The 25,100-nt window shown below is 39.7% G+C and overlaps 1 protein-coding gene across 1 annotated transcript; it reads left to right on the forward strand.

The window, feature by feature from the left end:
- The first annotated feature begins 9,708 nt into the window (after window positions 1-9,708).
- Window positions 9,709-24,839, forward strand: LOC145990335 (uncharacterized). Its single transcript, XM_083126027.1, has 2 exons — window positions 9,709-10,094; window positions 24,699-24,839. Exons 1-2 carry the CDS (start codon window positions 9,720-9,722, stop codon window positions 24,714-24,716), a joined length of 393 nt encoding a protein of 130 aa, XP_082982153.1. The 5' UTR covers window positions 9,709-9,719; the 3' UTR covers window positions 24,717-24,839.
- The last annotated feature ends 261 nt before the right edge of the window (window positions 24,840-25,100 follow it).

The raw sequence follows: 25,100 nt of genomic DNA on the forward strand, positions 1-25,100 counted from the left end.
GACCTTTTAATCCACATTTAAAACAATGTACATTCCAAGACGGACATTTGTACTTTTCGTGTACATTTCTTGAACATTTAAAAGCAGCTTCCTTACTTTGCTGACTATCTGTTCTATCTTTTGTACATGATGTACATTACTGAATACGTCTTATCTTTTTGATAAAACAACCTCACATCTTGCTCTACCATTTCCATAGTTGATGATAAAGATACTGCTTTTACAAAATCAAGCTCTGTTTCAGCTAATAATTTCTTTCTTGTTACTTCACTACGTATGCCAAAAACTAATTGGTCTCTCATCATTTCATTAAGAAACGTACCAAATGAACAATTAGATGCTTGATGCTTCAAACATATTACAAATTCAGATAACGTTTGCCCTTCCTCTTGTCTCAACAAATAAAACTTATACCTTTCAGCTATGACATTTCTTTTAGGCTTAAAATGAGTTAGTAACAAAGTACATAATTCTTCATATGTCTTGTGTGGAACTTTTGCTGGTGCTACTAAATCACTTAGTATATCGTACACTCTTCCGCCAGCTACGGAAATTAATGTACAAACTCTTTTATCTGCTGCAATATTATTTGCCAAACAGAATTGGTCAAATCTTCCAATGTATGTTTGAATATTGCCACGTTCCACATCGAACTGTTCAAAAAACTGTACATGATTACTAACCTCCATTATTCATAGCTTCTTATTCATAATAAGACTAATCTTCTTATACACATTATTCTTGTTACCTTCGTTCCAATCCCATCCTCGTCGCCAATTGTAATGATCTTCAATTAGGCAAAACGTTAACGAACAAAACAACATTTATTTAACTTATAACTTCATGTTATAAAAACTACATGAAAGACATTTAACAAAAGACAAAAGACAATCTCTCTCCAACTCGAGTTGTTCACAGTATCTCTTCTACAATCTTTTATCTTTTTCTTAACTTCTATCAGTAGGGGTAAAAAAATTGTGGGAGGGGAAATGCCCGGCATCCCCCCTCCCGTTAATTCGCACAGAAGAGGTGCTCTCTTGAGACGTAGTGTTATAATAAGTATAGTTTAATGCACTAGACAATGAAAAATGTTCAATTAACATTTCACGCTAATTCACGTTTTGTTTTACAAAAGCTATAAATATATTTTTATCTGTCTTTCAGGATGGATGTAGATGTTAAATTGACACAAAAATAACTGGCCTTTACATTGAGCTGCAGACATTGCGTAACGAACTCCACTCTACAAACTGAAGACAAAACTTGGCGTATACGATCAATTGTTTACAATAATCAGACTAAATTAATGATAGCAGCAATAATGAATGTAATTCTATGTACTGAAACTAATTGCCAGCAATAAATCTGTGAACTTCAATGTCGACTTTTGACTCACAGTGTGAGTGTGTGTTTTACATATATGTATGTGTGTGTGTAACGTTGACCTGATGCATTAAATGACGTTTTGTTATAATTTAATGAAAATTAATGTTAGTTTAAGGTGGTATCAGTAAAGAAAGGAACAGGCTGATCTCAGTTCATACATGCAACATTAAAATATAAGTAAAGTAAAACCTCGTTAATTCGAACTAATGGTGGGGATAAGTTGACCGGTTTAACGAAAGTCCGGATTAACTTAAATAACCTAAAAGAACAGTAGAAATTGCATTAAAACTCCGTTTAAAGCAACAAAACACGTTCATTATGGTGTATTTAAAGGGCATAGGCCTAAATACACTATACAGTGCAGTAAAATGTAAAGCAATACTGTACATACAATGCATTGTTGACTTCTACACACATTGTTTTTTTTTGTTGTTGTTTTTTGGGCTTTTGCCTGTCCAGATTAAGCGAAGCCCGGATTAACGAGGTTTTACTGTAATTGCAAAAATACCTTACAGTTATATTTTGAAAGTAACGGAAACAGTAAAGAAAAAGTCACGCTTCAAACAGATTAACTGTAACTAAATAACTTACTGGGTAAAGTGGTTGTAACTGAAACTCTGTAACTTTCAAAAAGTCTGTACAGGACAAACGAACAATTGAACAACTGAACGTAAAGGAATTGGTTGTCCAAAATAACGATAGGTGGCAGGCTAGCGTTTCTACTACACTAAACATTTGAGAGTCAGTTTTTATAAGTTCTTCTATTTATACGTAGTTTTACTGAAAAATTGATTTAAAATTAACTTCCCAATGAACTCGATAATTCAATTAAACGATAATTACTCGCAATAGTACTGAAATAACTTTACAGAATTCTCACAGCCCTTCTTGCAATTCAAGGAAGGGTATTTTGATGCTGTTCATTACATTCAATCTCCAGCTTTACCGAGGATATCTGGTTAAAGTATCATGTTAGAATTATTGTTTAACAAAAGAGCCAATGTTCACAAGGTTAGCAATGAATAAGTTAAAACCTTAACTACCCAAATATCAATATCACACACTATATTGCCAACAATAACCAGACACCCCTGCTGTATGGAGGATCGCCCATACGTCTTACTCGTCATGAAGGACAGTGAGTGCGCTGTAGACGTATATACCGCTGCCAGCAGTAAAAAATAGCTGAATGAGACTGAACGGGGCATAATTATCGGCGTCCACCGATTCGGGCATTCCATCTGAGAGATTTCGAACAGATTCCAGACATCACGCGCAACAGTCAGTGTTGTAGAGGTGAAATGGAAACGTGAAGGTGTGAAAAATTGATTTGCTTTATTTTACTTCGCTTTTGTGCCACTTTTGGCTAATTTGCGAAGATGGGGATGAGTGATGATATGATGAAATTGATTAAAGAACACTCACAAACATCCATGCCCAGGCCGAGATTCTAACTCGGAACACCTGGCGTCGTAGCGCGATGTGCTAACCACTCCACCACAGGGGCCGGCATGAGTGTGTGATAAAACCATAACCGCAACCAGGGAATCCATATAATAATAATGAAAAACTCAATATGCTGACCCAGGCAGAAATTTATTTAGTTTATGTTTTATAATATAATAAATTTCTGCCTTGGTCAGCAAATTGAGTTTTTCATATCATGGAAACAAGGCTTAATGGTGTTATAATAATAATAATAATAATAATAATAATAACCAAGTAATAGTGATCGGCGAGTGCTCCTACGATTGGTGAAGTCAAACCGGCAGGCCTCATTGGACACTGTGGCTACAGATTTTCGAACGGCATCGGAAGTGACGCCAGTACTTGTACCATCCGATGAGAGACGGCGCCACTGGGATTCCATGGGAGAGCTGCAGCACGTAAGCCAATGATTACTACCCGTAACGCGGCACGTCGTTTACAGTGGTGCAAAGAACGTCGCCAGTGGTCCCTAGAAAAATGGAAAAACATCTTGTGCAAAGACGAATCTTGCTGCATGTTGTGGCGATCTGATGGACATGCAGTGGCGCAGGAACGCTTTTCATTTGGGGGGGTACAAAATTCAGCCTCCCATATATATATATAGGTAAAAGATAGTAAAAGAATAGAAATATAACAGCAAGTATTCATTATCTAGCGTACGTGTAGTTAAGATCGCCAAGATTTGCACAAAAACAACTGCCCTGACAAGGAATTTAATGTCAGATAGAAAAAGAATTGAATATTTATTGAATAACAAAAAAGGAGTTAGATCCAATTAACGAAAAGTAAAGTTTCTGATTAATATTTTATGGATATCATCATTAGTAGTGTGCATAAATCTTTGGAATCCTTCAAAGCCGTATGAGCCAAATTCCTTGCCTTCCAATAAGTTCAGCGGAGAAAACCATCGAGTATACAGGGTGCAGCAGAAATAACTCCCGGGTTTCATTCGTGAATAACAAAGCAACGATAGATGTTATGCAAAATTTTATTTCACAGTTGGAAAGAACAAGGATTACCATATTGTTTCCCATATTTACCGAGACAACTCCATGAAGGCCCCTACTTTTTTGAGGAAGACGGCACGCAGTTAATGTAACGTCTGACCGTTATGTATGGATGTTACGCAACTTCCTGCAGCCGCAATCGAACGAACGTGGCAAATTGGCTGTGTGGTTCCAACAAGATGGTGCCACAGCACGCGTATCGATGAACGTGCTACGTGAAATGTTTCCAGGGCGTCTGATCTCACTTCAAAGTCACCTTCCATGGCCAACTCGTTCCCCCGAGCTCGCACCCTGCGACTTCTTTCTGTGGGAGTGCCTGAAGGCTAAAGTTTACCAAGGAAAGCAGAGGACAGCCAATGATCTGAAAGATGGTATCAGACAGGAAAAAAGCTGCAATACCGACCAGACATGACTAGGAGGGTAATGCAGAACTTCATGGCGAGACTTCAGAAATGCGTACACTGTGCAGATCGGCATTTGGACGATATCATTTTAAAACAAAGTCAACTATGTCACACAAAATGGTGACTTGTGGCAATTTTGACAAAAATAATTGGAACATTTTGTTATTTGTAAATGTGCAATAAAATGGTAAACTTTGTTCTTTCCAACTGTGCAATAAAGTTTTGCATAACATCTATCGTTGCTTTGTTATTCGCAAATGAAATCCGGGAGATATTTCTGCCGCACCCTAACTTTTAATTGTTACGCTGTTCAAGTATGGTATTGGCATTGATGGAAATTGAGTATAACAAATACTAAACAATTATATTTTGATAAATTACTCCTTTCACTTGGTACGTCTTTTGGAGGGAAGGGGTCCGGACCCCCTGGACCCCCACAAAAACGTCCTTGATACCTAGGTATAATGTGAAGCCATGAGAAATATTGTCTTTTAGAACAGCACACAAGAATGTCCTGTTATTTAATGCAAAATATGCATAAATATTTTTTCATTGCTTTTGTTATAATTTAAGTTTAAAAAAAAAAAAACAGATTTTAAAATCAGATAACAATTCTGAAACATATAAGGCTAAGCTCTGGACCTCATTCTGAGCTTATTTGGATTTCACGGAACGGAAAATCAGGAGTGAGGGGGATCTTGAGCCGCCCCAACCAGTAATAATCATCTCCCACCCACTGGATATAGAAACTACATTATATAGAGTTCCACTTCAGTTCCGTTCTTTCTAATTTTAAAAGTCCCATAGCTACACATAAAAATATCTTTAAACAATTTATGGCAGATGTGTACCACATCCAATGCCTTTTAAAAGCCATGTATTTGGTATTTTCTCAGACATCTGTAGGGTGTTGTATTTAAAAAGAAAAAAATGAGTTCAGATGGTTCCCGATCAACTCGTAAGACGTATAACTTTGAAATATTTGTGAAAAATTTGACATATCATTTATTTGTAATATAATTAGCTGTACCTAATGACGCTCTTCAAGTACTGAAAGTAATATCATTCGGTATATTTACAAAACCGAAATCCTTCAGCTCTCAGAAGTAGCAAGGAAAGCCATACGCTCAAAAGCTTATTCTTTCTTTTCAATTTTTGGTGGACAATGTGAAGAGCCGGCCAAGGTTTATTTTCGTATGTAGTGGTATTAAATGCAGATACATGCGTGTGTTTTAGGATGACATGTCAATTTCTCGTTTATGTGAAAAGGTAAACTTTAATGTAAGCAGGAGCATGTGCGCGTCACAGTTAAAGATTTTCGCATCTACAAAGAAAATCCAAAACACATTCCCACCTCGCCGGACTCCGTGGCGGAGGGGTTAGCATAGCGCGCTATAACGCCTGAGGTCCCAGGTTCGAATCCTGGCCTGCCCATGGGTGTTATTTTTGAGTGTCCATCAATTTCATCATATCATCATCACTCATCCTCATCTTCGCGATTAGCCAAAAGTGGCAGAAATGCGAAGTTAAATAAACCAAATCAATCAATCAAATATTCCCATCTTACTCCCAGAGACCTTGTAAATACAATAAAAAATCTACCAATAGAACCTGCAGTGAGTCTCATTTATCTCGTGCATTCACCTGACTAATGTAATTTTCTTACAATTTGACTTTAGAGTTTAACATAAAATGGCGTTGTGTTTGTGTTGCATTCGATATCACAATTAGATTTTAAGCAATTAATGTCCAATTATAAGTATACCTAATACATAGGTAAAAAATAGTCCCCCCTCTGATAAAATAGCAAATTGCACCCTGTTTAAATGTCTAGGAAAGATTTCATTTCACCTAGGAATGATATCGCGATGCGATGAGTCGAGAATTGTCACAGTCTCATCTCGTCTCCTGTGTGGTGAGGTCCTCCTCGTTCTTGTTTGTACTTATTTTTCTTTCGGTTTCCACTCTGAAGCTATGAAAACTTATTCCAAATTCACCTCATTCTCAGATAGGCTAATCGGCACTCTATTTTTTTAAAAAAATATATATCTTAATATATAGGTTTAAGTATAGTTTTCCCAACACCCTCTTACAAATTTATGAAAAATATGGGTGAGGTACAGGAGTGCATTGTACCCCCCCCCCCCCCAGTTAGTCTGTCGTGTCTCGTCTGGTTCGTGTAAGTGTTCCGTTTCGGAAAATTCCATTATAAATATTCAAAAGAAAATGGGGTCAGTCATATACTCTTCTGATGAAGATTTGTAGTGGTTTGAAAAGTTCTCGGAATGTAATAGAAAGAAACGACTTACAACAGTGATGTTTTTTTATTTTTCAATGTAGTCTCCCTGTACACTAATGCACTTGGTCCAGCGATGTTCCAATGCCTTGATCCCATCTCGAAAATTAGATTCCTCCAGGCCTGTGAAATACGTGTCAACTTCGGCTATTAGTTCTTCCTTTGAAGAGAATCTCCGTCCACCAAGGAAACTTTTGAGTTAGGGGAAAAGATGGAAGTCTGAGGGAGCCAAATCAGGCGGATGTGGCAACAATTCGTAACCAAGTTCATGAATTTTTGCCATGGCAACGACACTTGTGTGAGGGCGCGCATTGTCCTGATGCAAGATGATTTTCTTTCTTGCCAAACCTGACCTCTTTTCCCGTATCTTATGCTTTAGTTGGTCGAGGAAATTAGCGTAGTATTGTCCCGTAATTGTTTGACCAGTGGGAAGATAATCGATCAACAGAATCCCTTTCGCATCCCAAAACACTGATGCCATTACCTTTCCGACCGACAGTATTGCCTTTGCTTTCGTTGGTGGTGGTGAATCAACATGTTTCCACTGCTTTGACTGTTGTTTTGTCTCTGGGGTATAGTAGTGGACCCACGTTTCATCTGTCATCACAAACCGGCGCAAAAAATCTGTTTGGTTTCTCTTAAAACGAGTCAAACATTGTGCGGAAATGTCCACTCTGATGCGTTTATGGTCCTGTGTTAAAAGTCGCGGCACCCATCTTGCAGATAATTTTCTCATATCCAATTCAACTGTTAAAATGTGATACGCCCGTTCGGATGACATTCCTATAGCTTCAGCAATTTCACGCACTTTCAGTCGGCGATCCTCCATGACCAATTTATGCACTTTTTCAATAATTTCTGGGGTAGTAGAACATTTTGGGCGACCACTACGTGGATCATCTTCTAAGTTGTCCCGACCAAATTTAAACTCGTTTGTCCACTTTGCAACAGTTGAATATGAAGGAGCAGAGTCCCCCAGTGTGTTCAGAAAATCGGCATGAATTTCCTTTGCTTTCATACCTTTCTTTACGAAGTACTTAATCACCGCTCGAATCTCGATTTTTTCCATCTTCACAAAGCACTGCACGGGAACAACTGCAAAGTGACGTCCGCACCACAGATCTCTACCCAGAACACTGACGCGAAACGTGTTTATTAATAAAGGATGGCCTATTACTATGCGGGAACCTCGTTGTCCTAGCACTGACATCTGGTGGTGATTCCGAGAACTTTTCAAACCACCCTCGTATCTTATCTTCGAATCGACGTGACCACTGCTTTAGAAATGTGTACCCCCCCTTACGCAAAGCAGCAATCGTCTGCAGCGTAATTGTCTGAGAGTCAATCTGATTCCATCGTTCCACACACATTTTAAAGAATTTTCATCTCCTTAAAGAGGTTTCCAAGAACTTAGGTCAATGAACTAACTAGTAGCAAGCACAATGTAAGGACTATAATGCTTAAAATTTATAAACAATAATACATTTTTTTATTGGGCGAATTGATAATAGGTAATTTTAACAGTAGCACCTTCCGTCTGCTGTCAAATTACCAAAGGGGGGTACAGGGGGTACAACTCGATTTACGGATTTAGGGGGGTACAGTACCCCCTTCAAAAATTTGCGGGGGTACAATGTACCCCTGTACCCCCCCGTTCCTGCGCCACTGTGGACATGTGTGAACGTGGCGAATGCCCAGAGAACGGTTCTTACCGCAGTGTATTGTCCCCACCCTGAAATTAGGCAGAGATGGAATTATGGCATGGGCCTGTTTTTCGTCGTATGGTGTTGCTTCCTTGGTTTTGGTACCTGGAACCCTGAATGCTGATGCCTATCGCGTCATGTTAGGCAACTCCGTGCCCTCCACATTGTGGCAACAGATCGGAAGTGCCCTTTTCTTTCATTTCCAGCATGCCATAAAGCAAAGGGCCACAACCGAGTGGTTTGAAGACATAGGAGTGAAAGAACTCGACTGGCCACCTCAGAACCTTGATCTCAACTAAATTGACAATATGTAAGATGAGTTAGAGCGCTGGTTGAGATCCAGGCCAAACCAATCAAGCATCACCACTGGGCTGTTCGCCATTTTGCAGGAGGAATGTAAGCGATTGTCGGCCGACATTTGCCGCAACCTGGTGGTAAGTCTTCCTCGAAGGGTAGAGGCTGTGATAGCGCAGACTGGCGGACCTACCCCGTACTGACACCAGACCCGCTCTAAAGCTCTCGGTAAGCACATTCCTACGCGTGTCCAGTCATTATTGGCAATATAGTGTGTGTTGATTGCTTTAGTTTATCTTGCTTCGCTTTTCTTGACAGTTTTGACTGATCGCGAATATGAGGATGAAGGATGTTCCTAGGCTTCAGCACCTCTGGCCTACCCGAGCTACGGGTCTGATATCACTTGTACAGTCAACGGCATATATAATGGTAGGCAAATTGTCCACCGCTATTTTAATTACTTTTTTATTCTACATTCTGTGTTTTTTAAGGAATGAAACTATGTTGGTTCAAAGCAGGCATTGTTCTCTGCTTATTGACGTCATTATTTCAATTCATTTTCATCACAATGTGTAATACAGATCGAATTAAAATCGTGGTGGACAATTCGCCTACTGTTTTTTTCGCCGTTGGGTGTACAGTGGGAGCCACTAGTATTGGTCTGCAAATTGAACATGATTATTTTTTCTCTTACATCCTAAGTGTTTTTAAGCTATGGATTTTTACGGTATGTTGGTGCAGAAGTTGTCAACAGTTTGATCTGAGTTTTCTTTTAATTCTTGAAGCTCTTATTGGGTCAAATAAAGTACACGAACTGGTGATGGACAATTTGCACGGTAATACTCATGGATCCCACTGTACAACCGGCCCCTTTACAAAGAACACGAGAAGTGCTGTACCATTTCCACTGCCACTGCAAATTCGGAGCAATTTTGATCACGAGCCTACTTAATATATATCTGAGGTAGGCCATTGACTTTTGAGATTACCAGTGACCTAGCACTGGTCATTATCTTCGGTAAAAATGTCAAGGCTGTGTGTACCAGCTGCAGTAATATCCACTAAGTGGCCTTCTCCCAGAAATGTGCTCTCGATACAAAAAGCCCACACTTTCTCTCCAACAACGTTCGCGGCAGCATCAATGTTGTTTTATTTGGTATCCGTCTTTAATTTCATCGCTCTGTGTGGTGTCACAGCCAATGGAATTCCAAGGGAAGCTGCAATGGCAGGGCGGGGGGAAGGACTGTATGTTTTCGCGAAAACCGAGGAAGGTTCAGAAATGGACGCCAACGACATGCAGAAGTTTGAAAAAGTGGAAGATATCAGCAACGTCGTGGCAGGAAGAAGCATGGGGAGCGATGGGAATCAAGATATAGAATCTAGAGCGTTTTTGGAGGACGACGACGATGAGTGGGTGTACAGAGTGCCTCAACCGTGCGTGTTCTGTAGTGTGTCCAGGTGTCCACCCGGTTGTAAACCTGATCACGCTGGGAAGTGTCGCTCTGTATCGTGCATGGTAAGTTAATCACAATACCCATGGACGTAACTCGGAGCCTAACTTTGGGGGAGGGGGCAAAATCGAATTTGCGACTTAACTTCGGGGGGGATTCAAACTTGGGACTTAACTTTCGGGGGCAGAATCAAACTTGGGACTTAACTTTCGGGGGCACAATCAAACTTGGGACTTAACTTTCGGGGGCAGATTCAAACTTGGGACTTAACTTTCGGGGGCAGATTCAAACTTGAGACTTAACTTTTGGGGGCAGAATCAAACTTGGGACTTAACTTTTGGGGGCAGAATCAAACTTGAGACAACTTTCGGGGGCAGAATCAAACTTGGGACTTAACTTTCAGGGGCAGATTCAAACTTGGGACTTAACTTTCAGGGGCAGATTCAAACTTGAGACTTAACTTTTGGGGGCAGAATCAAACTTGGGACTTAACTTTCGGGGGCAGAATCAAACTTGGGACTTAACTTTCGGGGGCACAATCAAACTTGGGACTTAACTTTCGGGGGCAGATTCAAACTTGGGACTTAACTTTCGGGGGCAGATTCAAACTTGAGACTTAACTTTTGGGGGCAGAATCAAACTTGGGACTTAACTTTCGGGGGCAGAATCAAACTTGGGACTTAACTTTCGGGGGCAGATTCAAACTTGAGACTTAACTTTTGGGGGCACAATCAAACTTGGGACTTAACTTTCGGGGGCAGATTCAAACTTGAGACTTAACTTTTGGGGGCACAATCAAACTTGGGACTTAACTTTCGGGGGCAGATTCAAACTTGGGACTTAACTTTCGGGGGCAGATTCAAACTTGAGACTTAACTTTTGGGGGCAGAATCAAACTTGGGACTTAACTTTCGGGGGCAGAATCAAACTTGGGACTTAACTTTTGGGGGCAGAATCAAACTTGAGACAACTTTCGGGGGCAGAATCAAACTTGGGACTTAACTTTCAGGGGCAGATTCAAACTTGGGACTTAACTTTGGGGGCAGAATCAAACTTGGGACTTAACTTTCGGGGGCAGAATCAAACTTGGGACTTAACTTTCGGGGGCAGAATCGAACTTGGGACTTAGCTTTTGGGGGCAGAATCAAACTTGGGACTTAACTTTTGGGGGCAGAATCAAACTTGAGACTTTGGAAGGCAGGATCGACAAGTTTTCCATCCCGTAAAAAGTCCAAATCATAAAATATACTCTTTAATACTTTGACACTCAGGTCCCAGGTGGTTAGTACAAATATCCTTAATTTTAAAATTTAGTAACATGAAAAGTTTGGGGGGGGCAAGTGCACCCATGCCCCCGCCAAGTTGCGCCTATGACAATACCAATAAATATTGTTTAGTTTATTCTTAAATAGCTGATTACCCGGCGTTGCTCGGGTATTTATTTATCCAAATCTTCTATTAGACAGGAAAATAATGAATTCTAACTATAGTGTAGTATGAACTTGGGAGAACAGCATTGGGAGTGTCACGATTCATCTTAGCGACCCCGAAAACTATGTATTCCACACTAATATCGGTCGTTTTCGATTATTTACGTCACCACCACCTCACCTCCATCCCTAGGTGTGCCAGGGGTGTCTTACACCTACAGAATTTCTTTCCATATTGCAAGTGATATGTATACCAAGCTTGGTTGAAATCGCTCCAGGCGTTCGAGAGTTATGGCGGAACAAACACACACACATATCCATTTTTTGTATATTAGAAGATTGTACTCATTTTGCACTTGATAGTCCTTACATAGCCCAGTCTAGTTCGTTGCACTTTTTGACTCTCTTTGCACGTACGCGTCTAAAGCCCAACATGCGAAAGAGTAGACTTCAGAACACCCAGTTTTTTTCCTCCAGTTGTGGGAGTTTCAAAGGGAGGAAAAGCGGTGTTGCTAAACGCCAGATTTTTGTCCAGTCGTACACACCTTTTGCTGTCAACAAGCCTCCTTCGCTCGCATTTCAGGGAGAGGCAGGGAACCGAAGACCCATTCGCTTGCGGAGGCAACCATTAGGCTTCGTTGAAGGTGCCACCTGTTTCGAAAAGGACTCGAAACTAAAAATTTGGCAACGCAGAATTCCAAGACAATATTCTCTCAACACGGCAACTGGACCAAGCCGATTGGAACAAGGGGTTGAACGCTCCACCTGCAGCGAAGGAAATCTATAGCATAGAAACTGAGGGAACAGTGCTACAGCACGAAAATTGTTCCAACGCTCCCGTTCTGGAGATGCTAATTGTAATACACTATTTTTTAACTTTCGTTTTAAGGCGAGGAGATGCTGTTACGCACCATGTGTGCATTTATTTTAATATCGTCGGAATGGGCAATGCTACTGAAGAAAAACCTGGGGGTACAGTCACGGACACTACTGGGTTGTAACGAATCCATTGGAAGTTTATGAGATTGTTACAACACAGAACTGTCCGTGACTGTACAAGAGAGTATGAACCAGGCCCGTAGCCAGGAATTCTTGTGGGGGGGGGGGGCGAAATCAATTCTAGAGGGGGCAAAGTTTTAATATATTGTGTCGCATTGGCAGATATAGCAGGGTGCACAGAGGCATTTGCCCCGTCCCCAAAAGAGATAAGTAACAGAAAAGGGATGATATCTTGAAACTGCAACGAACAAAAAAAAAAACTTCGAGGAACATCAAATAGCAATATTTCGAGATGACCTTTCCAGATTGCTAAAGAATACAAAGTTTAACATACACAGGCTAACAGGGACTGTATCTACTTGATATTTACAGGTCGATAATGTTAATAGGCGAGTAATATGTACCACCAGCTTTGGGCCTCTCTGCAGAACTGATTGAGGGAGCCCTTTAAAAATCATGCTTCAAAATGATTCCCTCTAGTTTCCAGTATGAAAGATTTTTACGCACAAAGGAATCTAACCACAATCCAACAACACCATTGTGTTGTGTTATGCAAGAAAAATCGAATTAATTAAATATTAATGGTTGTATATTATCTACACTTGATGAATTGCTTAAAAATTTGTAATACATTTTTTTTGTACATGTACTTGCAAAAACATTAAAACATGGGTCCCTTAGTCCACCACGGACTCTATTTCCTTCAAAGGGGATACTCTTGCATCACTACAGACAATGTTTGCCTACTGGTTACGTTAACCATTTTGCAAAATCAACAGGAAATCGTACGAAAATAAGTAAACTCAGCTTTATGCAAAAAGCACGGTTAACGACAGGATGAAACTGCCTCAACGGCTTTAACGATCAGAAATTTGAATCCCCTTAAATAGTTCGAGACAACAGATCTCACCCCAGTTGTAGTCCGAAAGTTATAGAGTAAAGAGTTGTTTTCTCCAAGTGATAGATTGAATATCGGTACAACGCTAGGATTATAAGCGGGCAGTTGCGCTCCCTTAAAGAAGTTTCATTCCAGCACCGTGCCTTATGTACCAGATCAGCGGGATGATCATGTCTACTGGAATCTACAGGTAAACGAGCCTCCTTTCTATTCTTATCATGACCCCATCCTGTCCAGTCAATAGAAGCGTTAAAGAGTGAATGTTGTTCGTGTATTCCTTATTTCACAGGAGCGGATCCCCTTACATATAAAAAGTACCTCTCCCATAAGAGAGTAGCTTCAGGTTGGCACAGCCTAGACTCGATCCCTAACCACCTTGTATAAGGGATGTGGGATGCTTCTTGTGTCATCTGGAATACTAGATGTGTGCCGGGGATACTTGACACAATAAGCCTAAGCATAAAAAACTGACTGGTACAAGTTTGTCCGTATAAGTTTACACAGAGAATTCTGAAAGTACATTAAGCAGCAAAAGCTCCAGGTCTTTGTACTTCCGCTACTGAGATGTATAAACTGTTGAAATCAAAACTGCCGTGTAATAGTGGACGACATTAGTTGCAGACATATGAAATAGAATGATACAATGTCAAATTCTCAATTTTACATTACATTTCATCTTACCTGCAACCCAGACCTCACAGCTTGCAGGGTACTGTTAATAAGAATATTTGCTCTGGTGAATTAGTTTGCATTTCTTTGAAGTACAACTGGGATATAAACGCTACAATATTTGACATTTCCACAATGACAGACACATAAATCATCACTTGCATTCGACCAATTCATGCCTAAGTATGAAAAGGAAACACAGACCGTCGCTACCCCTATTGACAGATAATAAAAACATTGACGAGTATCAGCGTTGCCAATATATGTCATTGCATCATTCAAAAAATGCTAGGTTAATAGCAGCGACGAGAAAGAAAGAAAAAAAATGACTGACACAATCAAGCCTTATCCAAGATTTGATTGATTTATTTATTTTGCTGTACTTTTCTGCCACTTTTGGCTAACTGCGAAGATAAGGATGAGTGATGATACATTGGAATTGATGAAGGAACACTCACAAAGAACACCCATGCACATGCCAGGATTCAAACCTGGGATCTTTGGCATCGTAGCAAGGTGTGCTAACCACTTTGCCGCTGAGGTCGACCCAAGATTTGAATCAGGGTCTCTCACCTTGCAGATTGTTCTGATAACACTGGTCTACAAATTTTCATGAACTTTCTGCTTATGTTTATTTTTCAGTCTTATTTTCATGATTTGGACCCGCTGAACACGAATATGACATTGGTTTTGCTGTAATGTCAGTTTTTCGGATGACATGGGTCGTTTATTATTTTTTATTCAAAGTGCAATATGTAGCCCATATGTATTATGTAGAAAAACATAAAATTACAAACACAGTACAGTCAGTACCCAGTAAATTACATATGAGAACAATGAGAAATAGCTAAAACAATGCAATAAAATGAACAGAATACATTAATATTACACGTCAGTCCCTTAATTTAGTTCATCTTATGTGACAACATGCTCTAAGGTGAATATTTGTTGTTCGTTGTCTTTTGTGGGAAACACACCCTTCCCCTTCGTCACGAACTAATTTCCAAATGTAATCACCCATCATGGCACAGTCCCATCTTCCCTGGTATCTCTTTCCATGAATTGAATGTCCTTATGAAAGCTTTCGCTGTGTTCTTTGCTTATCTCTCCCAAATTTTGCCGAAAGAAATCAACACGCGAATGAAGCATGTGTAATTTTACAGTCATTCTACAGCCCAGTGCTCTATATCTATCAGTTAGTGTCTTAACTTGATTGTCAAGAGCTTCACTTCTGTTGTGGACAAGAAATCCCTTCACCAAGTTGTGGAAGGCCTCCCATGCATTTCTTTCCAGCTCGGTCATATTTTGTTTGTTCATTACTATTTAGCATGAAATGAATCTGTGGTCCTGAAAAAATGCCACCCACAATTTTTGTCTCCGACACAGTAGGAAACATTTTTTATGTATTGTAGAGCAGCTGACTCACTATCAGATGCTGTCACAAATTGTTTTGCGGGCCTCCCCCATGGCGCAGTGGTAGCCTCATTGCCTTGTAATCAAGGGGTCCCAGGTTCGATACCCGGTGGAGGCACAAGTGGTTCGGATCCCACTTTAAACTGTAGGTCCAGTCTCGATTAGCCTTACTGTGCATAAAGTGGACTTAAAACACCAACTCAAACCCAAACAAATTGTTTTGCCAACACCAGTTTAATGTGCATCGTTGGTAGGAGAATCTTCTCTCTGGGCACTAAAGCTGTGCTTATCACATTGTGTTTTCCTGGGATTAGCTCTGTTCTTTCAGGCCACACAGTTTGCTCTTAGTGCTTGCTTCTTGCTCGACTGTCCCAGAGACAGAAAAAACAAGAATACTTTGTATACCCACTTTGTAAGCCAAGAAGAAAACCAATTATTTTGAAATCACCACATATGCCACACTGGTGTTTCTCATATTGGATTTTCGGTACTACTTTACTATACCGGAGACACCTATCAATGATTTATTTCGCAATTTTTTAAATTGCTAACGTACTCTTCTGCATTGCGGAACATTTCTTTAGGTGAAATAATGAATTTATAACGAAAATAATGTATATTTCTTACATTAACGAGTACTTACTGGTGTTCCTTATTTCCCACAAACCATCCACGGGTAGCCCAAAAAAACCATTGATGTTAGCCCAAAAATTCACGATAGCCCCACGAACCATCACGGGGACGAGGTATGCCTACTAGGTTAGGTTAGGCCTGTTAGGTTAGGTTCCATTAGCACTCCTTTCGTTCAATTTAGCATATACGGACATCATGGCGGCAGCAGCAATAGCGCATCGGAAATAGATTTTCGTAGAAAACCACATGCATTTGCATTAAATGGATCAAAACTACATTCCCGAACATCAACAACACTACAGAAAATGATTTGCGTAAGTACTTTCTCCCGTAAATTTGAAGAAATCCATCTCCAGTATAGTAAAGTGTTACCGGATTTTCTCCAACATCAACTTCACACTTGAGTAACTTTCCTTCAAGTGGATGGAGTACGCGACTGGAATTGAAGGATACTGGTTGCCGTTGTGTAAACGAACTGGATTCAGACTACTTTTCGTACTGTCCATGAATAAACGCCATTGTTTTGATTCATACTGAAAGCCAATTGCACTAAAGAGACCACTTATATCAGAACAGTAGCACAGCGACTCTTCCACAGCAAAAAAACACGATACCGCTTGGTGTTTCTTTCTGTATTTTGTTATTCTACAGGAAGGAAGTAGCAAGTTCCACTCCTTCAGCCGTGAAGCTAAAAGTTCAGACTCATTTTTTGGTAAATGCACGTCTCTAATAAGGTCATCTAGCTTTTTCTGGTTCAGTAAATGGGGTTTCTTGCTATCGTCATCATCAGTAACAGGGTCACCAGAACTGTCCAAATCACTGCCTTCTTCCGCAAACGTGGTTTGAATTGAAGGCTATGGCATAGGAAGATCTTCACTGTGAGGAACAGGTGCTCGGGAGGACAGTATGTCAGGGTATTGTAGCTGATGCCTGTTCTTCCCTTTCTTGAAATGTGTCAGGTCGATCATGCAAAAATAACAATCATCATGATGATTTGTAGGTTCCCTCCACACTCGGGGAATCGCATACGGCATGCCTCTCCTGCTACCATGCAACCAACGTTCCAGCGTCGACCTGCAGTTAGCACACAAAACATGTGGAGCCCATGGTTTCCAGATCACCAACAGCCATTCCAAAGTACGGTTTAGAAGCTTCACAAAATTTTGTCCCTCGCACAATGACATGTTTAACTTGTTAGTTATGTTACATATTGTTACATGTTTAACAATATAGTATCCACATACATAACAGAACGAGTCTGCATGTAATTTGCACTTCCGACCCGCTGACATGCTGTTCCATAACAAAGCAAATGAACTTAACGCAGATTAACACACACCCAGACTGAAGTGGTAGACATGGTGGCGAAAAAACAACCTTGAAACACACAACCACAAGGCCAAAGTAGGTATTCAGGTGGGTGCTTGTACTCTTCAAATTTACGCACCGATAAAAACACAAAAACAACTAGATAAACCACACAGACGAGGTAGATATGAAGGGGGAGTTTCGAACCTTTACACGAGTTAAAATTAGCAGCAACTGTGCTCCCTTCTAGCGGCTGTAAGAGTAATACACCCATATTGCTGAAGCTAAGCCAGCAGTGCGAGAGAACAAAACATGCTAATATCTTTCAAAATGTTGATAATTCGACAAAATCGTTGCCGCATTCATGTTTAGTGGGTCGAAATATATAAGAATTCATCATAAAACAATGATAAGCAAAATCTGGTTGACCAGTGTAATCATTATACCATTCAGGGGTGGCCATCCCCCCAAGGTACATGACCCACTTCCCCCCAAAAAGGTAGAACACCACCCCCCCCCTGTTTATGCCGAATTAATTACTCAAATTATTTTTGTCAGACACAATTTGCGAAAAAATATAATACCAGAGGTGCAACCACGAATTCTTGTCTGAGGCAGGGCAACTACCAGGATAAACGTACCAATAATAATAATAATAATAATAATAGTAGTACCATGCGTTCATTTCGATCTGCAGCCGAGAGATCGGGAGAAGCGTGGCGGGCGGCGCTGACGGAGATGCCGACATTTGCGGCCTGTAATGCCCGCTTATTTTTATAGACATATGCAGACATTTATATAAATATTGCAAAATGATCACTAACCTGTGTTATAACACGCAAAAGTTCTTCTGTAATTCATCCAAGTTCTGCTCTTATATACACAAAAAAATACGCTTTAGAAACGATGTTAAGAGCCACAGATAATAAAACATTTTAATCATGGTTTTGACCAGTAACGTCCTGCTTAAGTTTATATCCTTGAAAGAGTTTTGTGCCGATGGGGATCGTTTGGAGGTTTTGAATGTGCAACACTGTATCAAGATTACGCTGTAGAAGAAACCGTTAAAAGTCAATAGTGTTCGTGAGCTTCCTTGCAATCCGAAATCTCCGAGCTCGAGTTTTTTGTTCCTTCGCGACTAGATGAAGACAGAGTTGTAAATATAGTGGCGAGCAATGTAAACCAAGAGCGTGTTAATTTCGTACTGTGCGCAAAAGTGTTATTCTTGGTTACTTGCAGTTACTTGTTTGTGTTATTGTAGTGTGTATGTGTGACGTGTCAGTGAGACGATTGGAATGCCAGCCGCAAGATTCACGTTAGAACAAAGATTTTTTTATGTATGACACGTACCTACGTGAAAACAAACTCGTGTCGAGACGTGTGTAGGTAATTTGTACAGAAATTCCCATGCGTTTCAACTCCACACAGAGATACGGTTAGACATCTTGTCCTTAAATTACGAGAAACTGTATCGTTAAATTTTAAAACACCTAAGCAAAAACGACGGATTCTAACCGAAGCAAAACTCGATGATATTGGTGCAGCGTTAGAACGTTCTCCAAACAAACCTCTACGCCATGTTTCACAAGAGGTGGGCGTGTCAAAATCATCGGCACATACAGTCACTAAGCTACTAAAATTAAAACCATACTCTTATAACACAGGTTAGTGCTCGTTTTGCAATATTTATATAAATGTCTGCATATGTCCATAAAAATAAGCGGGCATTTCAGGCCGCAAATGTCGGCATCTCCGTCAGTGCCGCCCGCCACGCTTCTCCCGATCTCTCGGCTGCAGATCGAAATGGACGCACGGTAGTATCAGGGATGTTATTATCCTCTTAAATTATGCAAAAGGGGAGTAAAAGTCTGTGCTAAAGCATTTGTTTGGAACAAACGATTTGAAATAATTTTTCAACACCGTCAATTTCACATTAGCTAATAATGGAAATCAAGCACACAAACTGTATTTCTGAATGGCAGAAAATGAATGATGAATGCATTCTGAAGATACATGTGTAACTTTCATGTACAGTGTCTCTCAAAAGTTTTAGGACAACGACATTTTAAACTAGGCGACCCAAATTACGTAAGGTGCTGGTGGGTTGCATGTAGAGTTAGGTTCAATTTCAGGGTTGCAATATGCACAATAGATATTTATGAAATACGAGAAAAGAATAAAACCAAGTATTATTGTATAAAACTCTAAAAAAATATCAGGATAAATTTGTCGCAAATAAGAAATACTTTCTGAAAGAAAGAAAATCGATTTTCTAGTATTTCATCGCTGATGAGACTACACAAAGGAAAAGAGGAGAGAGGAAATGAAAATGGACAACAAATGAGAGGAGAAAAGAGAGAGGGGAAGAGAAAAGTAAAGGAGGGAAGAAAAATAGGACAGATGTGGATAGGAGAAGTAATGAGGAGAAAAGGAAAAGATGCGAGAAGAGGAGAATAGGAGGTTTGAGAGGAGAGGAGAAGAAATAACTCGCATTTTCACAACAGCTACCAATATTCTTGTTTTTCTTCTTCACTTCGAAATTGTTTTCTCGAAGATAACTGCTAATACAAGAAAAGCAATTCAAAATTAAAGTAAAAGTTCAACTACATGAATATCCAACGACATTTACAATATTGGAGTGACTGAATATATAAAAATTGTTGTTTGAATGGAAGGTAAAGATGTGGTGTAGTGGTTAGAGTTCTCGACTGGCCATCTAGCGATCCCAGGTTCGAGTCTCCTTATGACGTGTTCCTTCTTCTAATTCTTCTTTTATTAAACAAGAGCATTGTAACATTATTTGTAATAGCAGTGTAAAGTAGCTACATTGTTCTGCATCTGAAATTTACCAAAAAAAAATTAAACAAATAAATGAATTGACACATGTTCAAAGGGATATTTTTACTTACAAGATCGTGAATTATGATATTCTAACGATAATTGTGTACTGCTTCAAAGACATTGACAAATATTAATGAAATAACTATTTATATTTGTGGTAATTTTACCCCTTTACCATTCCAGTTCAATGCAAGGATACTTCCGCAAATATCGAATTAAAAGTTTTCATCATGTGCAATTCTCCATTAAATGTTTGCGCCGATTTGTACTACCTTCGTTTTCTTTGTTACAAACTAGTATTCTTTGCACATTACATGTAGGAGGAGAGTTGCATCTACATTTCACATTGGTGAGCTCCTCCTAGCTATTCTCAAGAACGAAAGTTTGTAGGGTAGTGGTTACTGTTGTAGTTTGTCAACCTGATGTACATAGGATCAAACCCCTTCGGTGGCAGAAAATTTTTGTAAGTTTTAGACATATCCCATTGTGTTCATTGTTCACGCAGCGTGAAACGGAAAGATTCTGTTTGGAATTGACGATGGGGGAGAGGAGAAATGTTAAATAACAAAACCTCCATTTCAACGAACTGAGAAGTGGAGAAAAATTGGATAATTCTTATAAATATGAAAAATACATTCATGTTTCACGGCAGATTTTATCTCGCTCTGAACTCAGCCAAAACACATTTCTCACCGATCTAATACATTCTCTAATTCATTTTAAAATATTATTGAATGTTTCATGTCGATATTTTGATCAATGCATCAATTCTTGACGCCGAGATGATATTCTCTACAAATACCTCATCTCTCCTCTCATCACCTTTCCCTTCTCTCCTTCTCCTCTGCTTATATGTCATATCGCCTTCCCTCCTGTTCTCGCCTCTTGACTCCATTCCATTCTTCTCCATTCCTCTTATCTCCTCTCCTGTCTTAGATTTCCGACTCCACTGCACTCTTCTCCTCTTCTTTTCGTTCTTCTCATGTTCTCTCTTTTACTCTACTCTCAACTCCCCTCTTCTCGTCTCCTCCTCTCCTCTCCTCTCATCTCTTTCCCTCCTCTCTTCTCCTCTTTACTCCATTTTCCTCATCTCTCCTCGCATCTTTTCCCTTTGTCCTCCTTACTTCTCCTATCCACATCTGTCCTATTTTTCTTCCCTCCTTTACTTTTCCTCTTCCCCTTTCGCTCTCTCTTTTCTCCTCTCATTTGTTGTCCCTTTTCGTTTCCTCTCTCCTGAGGCACAAGTGGTTCAGATCCCACTTTAAACTGTAGGTCCAGTCCTGATTAGCCTTACTGTGCATAAAGTGGACTTAAAACACAAAGTCAATCAATCAATCAATCATTTAAATGTGATCATCAAATAGTAATATTATACATAGACTATATTTAGGTTTAAGGGTTTAAGATTATTCAAAATTATAGATGTTGGACATTACTTACAGAATGTTAATTAGATTAGCTCAAAAGGAACAGTGATGTACAAATAAAATGGCACCGCCTGGACGGAAGTATGAGGAAAATTAGGTGAGCACTCTCTCGTACTTCCCTGGCCCAAACTGATGTCTATGTAACATTGATTCTAAAAATGGTAGGAACCAGTAGCAGTGATTAGGGGGCAGTTGCAACCCTCCTCGACCCCTGCACATTTCTTGTCCCCACACTATGCTTCTTAATACTAAGTCTTGTCTGCCAAGAAATAGTATACTGTCTTTGCGCCCTCACTTTGAAACCCAATCTACCACCCTACTGGTAGGAACATGCACAGAATCATTTATTAAGAGGCAGGCTACTGATTTACACCATTGTGAAAGACTGTGTCCAAACCCCTACTATAAATACAAAAAAAATATATATATATATATATATATATAAAATGTTCATTCAACCTTCAACGTAATTGTTTTGTTCAATGTCCAGGAAAATTTTCCTTGGTGCAAAGTGCAAAGCATATAGTATTTCTGAAATAAATAGCATGAGTTTGGTCTTATCTGCCTACTTAACCACTTGCCTGATTAACCTGAGTTAACTCGGCATTCATTTTTGCTTTTACATATTATTTACCCGAGTTAGCTCGTTAAAATCGTACAACTTCAGTGCACTTTTCTGCCAACCCGGACAGTCTCGTTTGAGCTTTAATAGGTGTTAATTCCCATTTTGGCCACTAGGTGGAAGGTGTAGATAGCTTGTCAAGGTACTGCTGCCATCTACCGGATTCCCATGACACTAGGTAGTTGTCACCTTTCCAGTGATCTGAGAGGAAAGAAGATTCGTTGCGAGTCAAGATACTATTGCCCAGATTGCGATGTTGCACTCTGTGTTATAGTGGAACCACGAGCAAAACAACCTGCGCAGACCCGCAACTCCTGTGCACCATACTCCCACAAGGAGGGGAGGGGGAGAGTGGACCATGCTTTCTTATGGCCCGAGCTGAAGGGAAGAAGGAGAAAGCTGCACGGGGACTTTTCGTCCACGGTTTTCTTCCTTGTGGTCGCTCTATAGCCCATGCTTTCGGATTTATCACACTGTGGGTAACATTTGATGTGAGACAGTATGTGTGATAGTCTGTAAACTTGGACAGCACTAAAATGTGAAGACATTTTATTCTTGACAGTTTATATGCTATTTTCAAACATTTATAGTACTTTCCTTATATGTACGAGTTAACTCGGGTTAATAATTATGGAGGTTTTTTGAATTGTTTTGTGACCTTATTTGACCCCAAAAATAGAATTTCGTTACTGTTCCTTAATTGGCGCTATTGGTACATTACAAACACACAATAAAAAATGTGTAAAATATGGACAATTTTTGGGAAAATAATGTGTCAGGCAAGTGGATAATGATCAACAGGTGGCAAACAACTTGGATTATCTTTCGCACACCATATCCTGTAAAATTAGTGTTCTGGGTGAAATTTCAATATACCGAGAGGGGTAGTCACATCGGCTTGAGAGCCGGGTGACTGCCCAGGGCAACATCATCAGGGGGTGCCAAATAAGGATATTCCTCTTGAGTAGCCCTACAACTTACATAATCATGGCTAGTTATTTTAAAAAGAGTTGGATTAGTGTAGACAAGAATTAATTGAAGTCACTGCTGCATGGCATAAGTATGTTGCAAAATCATGTAGCAATATAAGCTAAGAGATTACTGATTATTTCATTATGTAGATAATAAATAAACACATACCTGCGATAAACATGCTCTTTAACAGTAACACTTGAAGTATTTAAAAAATAATATTTTTTCCTAAATAATAACATGGGCATAAATTATTTTTTACTGGAGAAAGGAGGAGAGTAGGGGACTTGGGTAGAAAGTTCGGTGGGTGGCAGGGTGGCCATTTGGGGGTGTGTGCCAAAAATCAACAATGCCCAGGTTGAAATATTTATTTTGAGCTACCCCTGGGTCCCATTGGCTTTTCCGGTAGTTCAAGATGTAGAAAATGGTATTATTAAAATAAATACTAGGGACGTTCAATATATAAGTTTCCGTGTGCTATAAAATATTGCATAAAGCAATGCTATTAAAAAGAAGCACATGGTTGACAAGCGCCATCCTTCGTCTACAAGGAACAACAATCGATTTGTTATCAGACGTCAAGGTGCATGCACTCAAGGGCGAAAAGTAAATGCTTGTTCGGAAAACGAGGCTCGCGTCATAAGGAGTTCAGAAGCATGGATGCTAAGGGCGTTCTGCTTATGGACTTTTTGGAATGAGGAAGAACAATTAATGCTGACCGTTATTATCAAACATTGGATAAACTGAAAAATGCAATTCGACATAAGCGACCAGGTCTCCTGTCATCTGGTGTCATTCTTCTCGACGATAACGCTCGCCCCCACTCAGCAGTGCAAACACAACACAAAAGTGAAGAATTGGGGTGGAAACGGCTGTCCCACCCTCCATACAACCCCAAAATAGCGCCGAGTGATTTTCACCTTTTTCCGGTGTTAAAGTCTGAATTGCAAGGTTATTGTTTCGAAACAGATGAAGAAGTGAAGTGTAATGTGAGAATAGTGCACAATAGCCAGAGCCCTGATTTTCTTGCAAAGGGTATGGACAAATTGCTGCAACGGTGGGACAAATGCCTGAATCTCTATGGGGATTATGTGGATAAGTGAGGAAGGATCCTCCTACACATGTATGTATAGTTTTCTAATGTATCTTAAAAATAACATTTTTTACAGCATACAGAAACTTATATATTGAACGACCCACGTAGTACACATTCTACCTGCCCTGCCAACTAAATGATCAATTTTCTAGGTCGTTACAACGAATCTGGATTTTCTGCTTCTCCACCTAGAATACTATTTTCTTAATGAAAATTATGTGATGCTGAAAATGAAATTTACGATTTTGATTACGAATTCCTTGTGGACACAGGACATGTGATGGAAATAGGGGACATCTGGAAAAAGAGGATATCTAGTAACCCTGTTAAAGTTAATTAACGTATTGTTTTATCATTTCAGACATGTCCTTGCACGTGAAAATTGTTCACTCAAGATGGAATCTACAAAAATGCGAGGCTTCTACTGAGTGAAGAATCAACTGATGACAAGTGTTGAAATATAATTCACCATTTGATGTGATGCATGTTTCTAATTTTAGAAGCAATAAATACTTTTAAATAAATACAATCCTCCTTTCTTGTGCATATTTTTGTCTCATCTTATTCTACAGAAAGATTTCAACCCTATAGCAACACACGACTGTAGTAATAGTTGTTTTCCTCACACTCAGTAATTTTTATACTTCAGGTGCGCTGAATGCAAAACTGAAGTTTTTTGTTTTTTTCCTATCACGTCAGGTTTGTTTGCAAAACCAAAAAGAACTATAACAAGGTATATGTATACACTGAACGTCCAAAAAAT

The sequence above is a fragment of the Lepisma saccharinum genome, chromosome 7, assembly GCF_977018435.1.
Source record: "Lepisma saccharinum chromosome 7, izLepSacc3.1, whole genome shotgun sequence".
NCBI lineage: Eukaryota > Metazoa > Arthropoda > Insecta > Zygentoma > Lepismatidae > Lepisma > Lepisma saccharinum.

What these genes read in the sequence shown, in the direction of transcription:
- LOC145990335 (XM_083126027.1), top strand. Translation starts at nt 9,720, where the DNA reads ATGTTGTTTTATTTGGTATCCGTCTTTAATTTCATCGCTCTGTGTGGT.